At 39.1% G+C, this 8930-nt stretch overlaps 1 protein-coding gene across 1 annotated transcript; it reads right to left on the reverse strand.

Annotated features, from left to right (window-relative positions):
• Positions 1-318: 318 nt before the first annotated feature.
• On the reverse strand, positions 319-3675 carry LOC140988340 (uncharacterized). Its single transcript, XM_073457369.1, has 5 exons — positions 2442-3675; positions 1526-1670; positions 1360-1438; positions 829-1263; positions 319-717 (listed from the first exon to the last, which is right to left on the reverse strand). Exons 1-5 carry the CDS (start codon positions 3673-3675, stop codon positions 319-321), a joined length of 2292 nt encoding a protein of 763 aa, XP_073313470.1.
• Between the last annotated feature and the right edge of the window lie 5255 nt (positions 3676-8930).

An 8930-nucleotide genomic window follows, 5' to 3' on the forward strand; every position in this document is an offset into this window, starting at 1 on the left:
ACATGATCACCTACCTCGAATGTCAAAGGCCGTCGACGAACATTGGCATAACTCTTCTGTCTAGACTGAGAAGTCTTCATTCGCTCTTGGATCAATGCCACAACATCCGCTGTTTGTTGAACCAATTCTGGGCCGAACATCTTCCTTTCGCCTACTTCTTCCCAATACAAAGGAGATCGGCACTTCCTTCCATATAAAGCCTCATAGGGTGCCATTCCAATTGAAGACTGGTAGCTGTTATTATACATGAATTCAACAAGAGGCAATTTGGAATCCCAACTTCCCGGGAAATCAATTGTGCAAGATCGTAACATATTTTCAAGAATTTGAATCACCCTTCCTTTTTGACTGCCCGTCACTCTTAGGATGATATGCTGTGCTAAAAGCCAACTTGGTACCCAAAGCTCTGTGCAAGCTCTTCCAGAATTCAGAAGTAAACCTCGGGTCACGATCAGATACGATTGACACAGGGATTCCATGGAGTCTTACAATTTCAGCTACATAGACTTCAGCATACTGGTTCATTGTAAACGTCGTCTTGACCTGAATAAAATGAGCCGACTTGGTTAACCTGTCAACAATTACCCAGATGGAATTGTAACCCTTTGATGTTCTTGGAAGTCCTGTTACGAAATCCATGGTTATGTGCTCCCACTTCCATTGAGGTATCGGGAGAGATAGCAAAGTCCCAGCAGGTCTTTGATGCTCAATCTTAACCTGCTGACAGGTTATACATTCAAAAATAAATAACATGATATCTTTCTTCATACCTGGCCACCAATAAAGACGTCGAAGATCCTGATACATTTTGGTACTGCCAGGATGCACTGAATAAGGCACTGAATGAGCTTCAATAAGAACATCTTTTCGAATATCATCCCCTACAGGAACACAAATTCTACCTCGAAAGGTCAACAACCCAGTACTATTCAAACCAAACTCAGAAACTCCTGTCAAATCACTTTTATTCTTCAACTCTAAAAACTGAAGATCTAGCTGTTGTTCCTTTAAAATTCGATCAATCAAAGTAGAGTGAAGAACTAATGCAGATAACTGATTTACTGTACCTGGAGATACAAGAGTTATTTCGTTCCTTTGCAGATCAAGTAACAACGGTTTCTGAATCATGGAACCCAATAAATAACTGGATTTGCGGCTTAGAGCATCCGCAACAACATTAGCTTTTCCAGGATGATAGCTAATGGTGCAATCATAATCGTTCACTAGTTCCAACCACCTCCGCTGCCTCATATTTAATTCTTTCTATGAAAACAAATAACTCAAATTTTTGTGATCTGTAAAAATTTTACATTTCTCACCATATAAATAATGCCGCCAAATCTTTAAGGCGAAAACTACAGCCGCCAACTCCAAATCATGTGTGGGATAATTTTTCTCGTATTCTTTTAGCTGACGAGAAGCATAAGCGATCAATTTCCTACATTGCATCAACACAGCACCTAACCCCTGCTTTGAAGCATCTGTATACACAACAAAAACTTCAGTACCACAAGGAAGTACTAACACAGGGGCAGAAGTTAACTTATCTTTCAAAGTTTGGAATGCTTGTTGGCATTCTATGGTCCATTCAAACTTGATAGCTTTTCGTGTTAAGCTCGTCAATGGCAAGGCTATTTTCGAGAAATCAGCTATGAATCGTCTGTAATATCCTGCCAAACCAAAAAAACTCCGTACCTCAGAAACTGTCTTTGGAATGGACCATTGATTGATAGCTTCAATCTTGGATCGATCGACTGCTATTCCTTCTTTTGACACAATATGGCCCAAAAACGCCACTTGCTCTAACCAAAATTCACATTTCTTTAATTTCGCATATAATTGCTTTTCCCTCAATGTCTGTAACACGATCTTCAAATGCTCCCTATGAAGTTCTCGTGTCTTTGAATATATCAAAATGTCGTCAATAAACAAAATCACAAAAGCATCCAAATATGGCTTAAAGACACGATTCATCAAATCCATAAACACTGAAGGAGCATTAGTTAATCCAAATGACATCACCAAAAATTCATAATATCCATACCTCGTTCTAAAAGCAGTCTTTGGTATGTCCTCCGTTTTTACTTTCAATTGATGATATTCGGATCGAAGATCGATTTTTGAAAACATAGTGGCTCCTTGTAATTGCTCAAATAGATCATCGATTCTGGGTAAAGGATATTTATTTTTAATAGTTTCCTTATTGAGTTCTCGATAATCAATGCATAATCTTAACGATCCATCCTTCTTTTTCACGAACAAAATCGGAGCTCCCCAGGGCGAGGAACTAGGACGGATAAAACCTTTATCTAATAGCTCCTGCAATTGATTCTTTAGTTCTTTCATCTCAGTTGGAGCCATTCTAGACGGGGCTTTGGAAATTGGGGTTGTACCTGGACATAAATCAATAACAAACTCTACCTCTCGATCAGGAGGTAAACCAGGCACATCATCAGGAAATACGTTTGGATATTCCTGAACCACTTCAATATTCTGTAATGACACATTACTGTCCCGATTTACATCTAATACTAAGGCCAGAAAACTAGTACATCCCTTATTCAACAATTTAATAGCTTGCAAGAAAGAAATAATGGGAGTACTTATCGATGAACCTAGACCAACAATTGCATTATTCTCATGATCATCAATTACAAACTTCACGGTCTTTCCCACACAATTAATTACTGCACGATAAGCGGATAACCAATCCATACTCAATAAAACATCAAATGCAACCATCGGAATCACAATAAAATCAGCATATAACAATCTCGTACCCATCTGTATCGGACATGCCTTAAGAATACTAGTAGGACAAATCTCATCACAAGAGGGCAACATAATAGTGAAATGTAAAGGCATGACAGTAGGATCGCGAGATAAAGATTGCATAAATACTTCAGACATAAAGGAATGTGTTGCACTAGTGTCAATCAATGTAAGGGATTCCTTGTCAGATATGAGAATATTACCTGATATCACTGAAGAATCGGGATTGGCACATTCTTTTGTCATTGTGAAAATTCTGCCTTCAACCTTTCCTTTGTCAGAGGAGAGAGGACACTTTTGTGATGTATGCCCTATTTCCTTGCATCGATAACATCGGCCACTCCCAACTAAACACTCACCTCTGTGTGGCTTGCCACACTTGGGACATAACGGTCGCTCCGTACCCGAAGAAGGCACATAAGGTTTATTGCGTTGCTCCATCTTGCCTTTCCCTTTGTAACCACCTCGAGTACTAGCGCTTGTCCCTTGCCATCTAGCTTGAAAAGCTTTCCTTCTCAACTGCCGCTCTTTTTCAATCTCTTGTTCATCATGCTCGGCAAGTAAGGCTCTTTCAACGATGTCTTGATAAGTGATCACCTTGGCCATATGAACATCCCTTCGAATTTCTGGTTTCAACCCACGAAGGAAGTGTTCTCCTTCGACTTTATCATTTTCGGCAATGAACGGAACAAACACACATCCTTCTTCAAATTTCAAGGTATATTCAGCAACAGACAAGGAATCTTGCCTCAATTCAAGAAACTCTTTCACTTTCTTAGCTTTCACTTCTCTTGAAAAATACTTGGCATAAAATAACTCCTTGAATTCCTCCCACTTTAACTGACGGACATTAACGGTCACTTTAGTAGCTTCCCACCAGATGCGGGCAGCTTTCACTAGCATAAACACAGTACAGCTCACTCTATCTCGATCAGTAAACTTCAGATAGTCAAATATAGCCTCCAATGATTTAATCTATTCAAGAGCTACGAGTGGATCAGCACCACCGAAAAATTCGGGAGGGTTCATTCGCCTGAATAATTCATAAGATCCCCCTTCGGTGCTTTCCACTCTACCCTGATCTCTTTCTTGACCATGACCCTGAGTTGGTTTATGAATGGTCAGTAGCTGTTGAATGTGCTCACTATGCACTTTTGCTTGTTCTTTCAATAGCCTGCTAAACTCATCTACCACTTTGGTAGTCCTATCAGTGGTAGGGGTCCTATCATCCCCTTCAGTAACCTTTCGTTTAGGAGGCATTTCCTACACATAAGCTCACGTTAACATAGATAGGAAGAAAAATACATCAATAACAATGTAATAGGATCAACGCTCAATGTTAAAATCAATAGATGCAGGATCGAAAACATACCGGATTGTCCAAGACAGAAGAAGTCATATACGGTCCAAGAACTTTCGCTCTGATACCAATTGAAACAACCCACTCCCATGACAATAAAATTTAATAGAAATAACGTACGCGGAAGCATTTCATTTAAAAGGGAAAGTACTAAATAGCATTTACATTATAACCATTTCTTAAAACTAGCAACATTACTAGTCACAACATATTATCTATACATAATTAAAAGCCAATACAAAGTTTTCCCATCATTCATTACCAAAATACATGATATTTTAAAGCTTTACATATGTTCACTCCACCACAATTTAAAGTGACATAACCAAAAAGTCTTTCACATAGCATTTTATATGAATTCTCCCGCCTCGAACAATCCATTTCAGTCCTTTTTATCACCTGCATCACATGACATTAACTGGAATGAGAATAAACTCAATAAATAGAAAGCTGTACATAGCAATTACATACATATAGCTTTGGCTTAAAACATGGCTATGGCAATGGCGTTTTGGCAATGACAATGAAGAATGAATCATAAGTCTCAAATCAATTTAAAGGGTATCATGTCATGAATTAAAGGAAAGAAATGACAGTGCTGTGTCCTGTGACCTGTGGCAAGTATCTTTTTGATATAAATATCAAAACTATGAGAGATACTTCATAATCATGTGATTGGCCAATGACATGCATGAATTACTATCATTCCTTGGCTTTAATTATAGGAAACTTCATTGAGACAATACATCAAACATTTGGTAGGAACAATGAGTTACAAGCTCCTTTGTCAATGAATTCAATGGAAATGCTTGAACAATGAACATATAACAATATATAGATCAACTATATACCAATGAAAGGAGCTAATTAGCAATAACATGGCTTGATACATATAAAATCATGTGAGCACGTGAAAGGAAGCTTCTACTTACAATCCCACAGTCACTTTGGTTGCTATGATGTTCTTTGAATGAATTCCTACAACACAATACATAATAACAACTAACAATCATCACCAAAAACCATAGAAATAAATAAATTCAACCTAAACATTCATTACTTCAAACCTTTCTAAGCTTAAAAGATAGAACCCTTACCTTGAAGCTTAGAAACTTAGTAGGAGAAGTTAAGAAATTCACTAAAATCCTTGACCTTGAAGTGGTCAAATATTGGAGGGAAGATGATGCGAACATAGATGTTCAAGCTCCAAGGAAAGCATGGGATCCTTTAGAGTTGCCGGAGGGACCAATCACGAGAGGACGGTTAAAGAAATTCAAAGAGGCACTACAAGGGCTTATGAGCAATGAAGAAGGACTTACAAGAAAGATGCAGAGTGCTGAAAGGTTCGTGATGCATGGGAGTAAGTTTGGGAGTCATAAGAACACCATTCAAGTGATGACTGAAGAAAATGTCCAGAATTCTCCGCGCCCGAGCTGTAAAATACTACCGCCCGAGCCCCAAACGTACTGCCCAAATTTGATTTCTAGAACATGCGGTGCCCGAGCGGTCATTTTCTACCGCCCGAGCGCGAATAGTCCAGAACTCTCGGCGCTCGAGAGGTAATATCCTACCGCCCGAGCGCGAGTCAAATGCGAGAAAATCTTTAGTTTCCTAGTTAGAGTTTAATTGATCTTGGTAACTTGATTTTGAGAATCTCTAGATTGTACACAATATTATGGAAGAAATTTTGAGGAGAAGACACATTATTATTATTGATTGAATATCAAACTTTTGAGATTTTTCTCTCAACTTTCAAGGCTTTTGCTTTGTAATCAAAAATCAAACTTATCAAAGTTTTTAACTTTGTGGCGTTTGTCGATCATGCTTACTTGTATTGTCAAGGGCGTGTTCTTTGAAGGTTCGTTATAGTTTTCGATTGTCTTCTTTGTGATTATTTGTTGCTAAACTTTTCATAGTTTAGAGGTGTAAATCACGCACACACTTGATTCAAAAGATCGGGACACAACACGAAAAATTTTTAACGTTATTGAATTGAGGGCGCGGTTCTAGAATAATCGTGTTTGCTTTTCTGACGTACGTGGATTCACATTGAAAGTGGAACTCACATTGTACTCACCTGGTAGATCGAGTTTGTAGTCGTTGTCATTGATCTTTTCTAGAATTTGAAATGGTCCATCGCCCCTAGGTAGTAGCTTTGAACGACGCTTCTCGGGGAACCATTCCTTCCGCAAGTGGAGCCACACCCAATCACCTTTCTCAAAGATCACCTTCTTCTTCCCTTTGTTGGCTTGCTTGGCATATTGCTCATTTCTTTTCTCACTGTTGGCCTTGACCTTTTCATGCAACCCCCTAACAAATTCATCCTTCTTTTTGCCGTCAATGTTCAACCTTTCACTCACAGGTGAAGACATCAAATCCAACGGAGTCAAAGGATTAAAACCATATACAATTTCAAATGGCAAATAATTTGTAGTAGAATGCACACAACGATTATAAGCAAACTCAACAATTGGTTAACAGTCTTCCCAATTCATTAAGTTCTTCTTAAGAATAGCACGCAAAAGTGTCCCTAAAGTTCTATTAACAACTTCAGTCTGTCCATCCGTTTGAGGATGACATGTAGTAGAAAACAACAATTTTGTGCCAAGTTTAGCCCACAACGTTTTCCAAAAGTAACTCAAAAACTTAACATCACGGTCAGAAACCATAGTCCTAGGCATGCCATGCAACCTAACGACTTCTCTAAAGAACAAATCCGCATTGTGAGAGGCATCATCAGTTTTGTGACAAGCAATAAAATGTGCCATCTTAGAAAATCTATCAACAACAACAAATATCGAATCCCTCCCCTTCTTAGTCCTAGGCAACCCCAAAACAAAGTCCATAGAAATGTCAATCCAAGGTTCATTAAGAACAGGAAGTGGTGTATACAATCCATGTGGTTGTGTCCTAGACTTAGCTTGCCTACAAGTTATGCACTTACCACAAACTCGCTCAACATCACGCTTCATATGTGGCCAACAAAATGTTCATGCAAAGCATTCAAGGTTTTTGCCACACCAAAGTGTCCCATCAAACCACCCCCATGTGCCTCCCTAACAAGTAATTCACGAATGGATGATTTAGGGATGCACAACCTATCTGCTCTAAACAAGAAACCATTATGCAAATAGAATTTTTCATGTGGACCATGCATACAAGTTTAAAATACTTCCTTAAAATCCTCGTCTAGTACATATAATTCTTTCACATGCTCAAACCCCAAAATTTTAGACTCCAAGGTAGAGATTAGTATGTACCTCTGTGATAGTGCGTCGGCCACTACATTTTCCTTACCTTGTTTGTACTTGATGATGTATGGAAACGTTTCAATGAATGCCACCCACTTAGCATGCCGCTTGTTCAGCTTTTGTTGCCCCTTAAGGTGCTTTAGGGATTCATGATCCATATGAATCACAAACTCTTTAGGCCTCAAGTAGTGCTGCCACGTCTCTAGAGTCCTAACAAGTGCGTAGAACTCCTTATCATACGTGGGATAGTTCAGGGCGGCTCCATTTAGTTTCTCGCTAAAGTACGCCACCGGTCGACCTCCTTGCATCAAGACTCCACCAATACCTACACCTGAAGCATCACATTCAATTTCAAAGGTATTAGCAAAATCAGGTAAAACAAGTAAAGGAGCATTAATTAACTTTTGCTTAATAAGATTAAAAGACTTCTCTTGTTCCTCGCCCCGATGGAATGGGACGTTCTTCTTGATCACCACCGTCATTGGTGCTGCCAGTGTGCTAAAATCTTTTACAAACCTCCTATAAAAGCTTGCAAGACCATGAAAACTTCGAACTTGGCCAACAGTAGTAGGCGTTGGCCAATCCCGAATAGCACTTACCTTGTCTTCATCAACTTGTATCCCCTGTGAACTTACAACAAAGCCAAGAAAGACAAGTTTGTTTGTACAAAAATCACATTTCTTAAGGTTAGCATATAAACTTTCAGCCCGTAGTGAGATTAGCACAAGTCTCAAGTGGTGTACATGCTCTTGTATATTCTTGCTATACACTAGGATATCATCAAAGTAGACAACAACAAATTTTCCTATATGTGCACGCAAGACATGATTCATTAACCTCATAAAGGTGCTAGGAGCATTAGTTAAGCCAAAAGGCATGACCATCCACTCATACAACCCATACTTGGTTTTAAAAGCAGTTTTCCACTCATCACCTTCCCTCATCCTAATTTGATGATAGCCACTCTTCAAATCAATTTTGCTAAAGATACAAGCACCATGCAATTCATCTAACATATCATCTAGTCTAGGTATGGGATGCCTATACTTAATAGTTATGTTATTGATTGCTCTACAGTCCACACACATTCGCCATGAGCCATCTTTCTTAGGAACTAATAAAACAGGCACATCACAAGGGGACATGGACTCAAGCAAAAAACCCTTATCTAACAACTCACTTACGTGCCGTTGAAGTTCCTTAGTCTCCTCCGGATTGCTCCTATAGGCGGGACGATTTGGCAATGCACTCCCAGACACGAAATCGATTTGGTGCTCGATTCCCCTCAATGTTGGTAAGCCTTGAGGTAACTTCTCCGGAAATACATTTTCAAATTCCTGCAAAAGTGAAACAACAATGCACGGAAGGGACCCGGCTATATCACTTGTGTTAAGGAGGATCTCTTTATAAACAATCAACACAAGTGGTTCATGTGTGTGCATCGATTGTTTCAACTCACCTTTTTGGGCCATATATGATTTCTTTTTTGCCTCTTTCCTCTCAATTTCTTTCCTCTCATTTTTCTTTTGTAAGGCTGTCTCAGTCTT

The sequence above is a fragment of the Primulina huaijiensis genome, chromosome 11 (genome assembly GCF_012295235.1).
Source record: "Primulina huaijiensis isolate GDHJ02 chromosome 11, ASM1229523v2, whole genome shotgun sequence".
NCBI classification, from domain to species: Eukaryota; Viridiplantae; Streptophyta; class Magnoliopsida; order Lamiales; family Gesneriaceae; genus Primulina; species Primulina huaijiensis.

What these genes read in the sequence shown, in the direction of transcription:
- LOC140988340 (XM_073457369.1), bottom strand. Translation starts at nt 3,675, where the DNA reads ATGCTAGTGAAAGCTGCCCGCATCTGGTGGGAAGCTACTAAAGTGACC. An exon ending in ATGATTTGGAGTTGGCGGCT is followed by an intron (nt 1,264 to 1,359) that starts GTAGTTTTCGCC and finishes TTGTTTTCATAG; the next exon opens with AAAGAATTAAATATGAGGCA. An exon ending in CTCATTCAGTGCCTTATTCA is followed by an intron (nt 718 to 828) that starts GTGCATCCTGGC and finishes ACCTGTCAGCAG; the next exon opens with GTTAAGATTGAGCATCAAAG.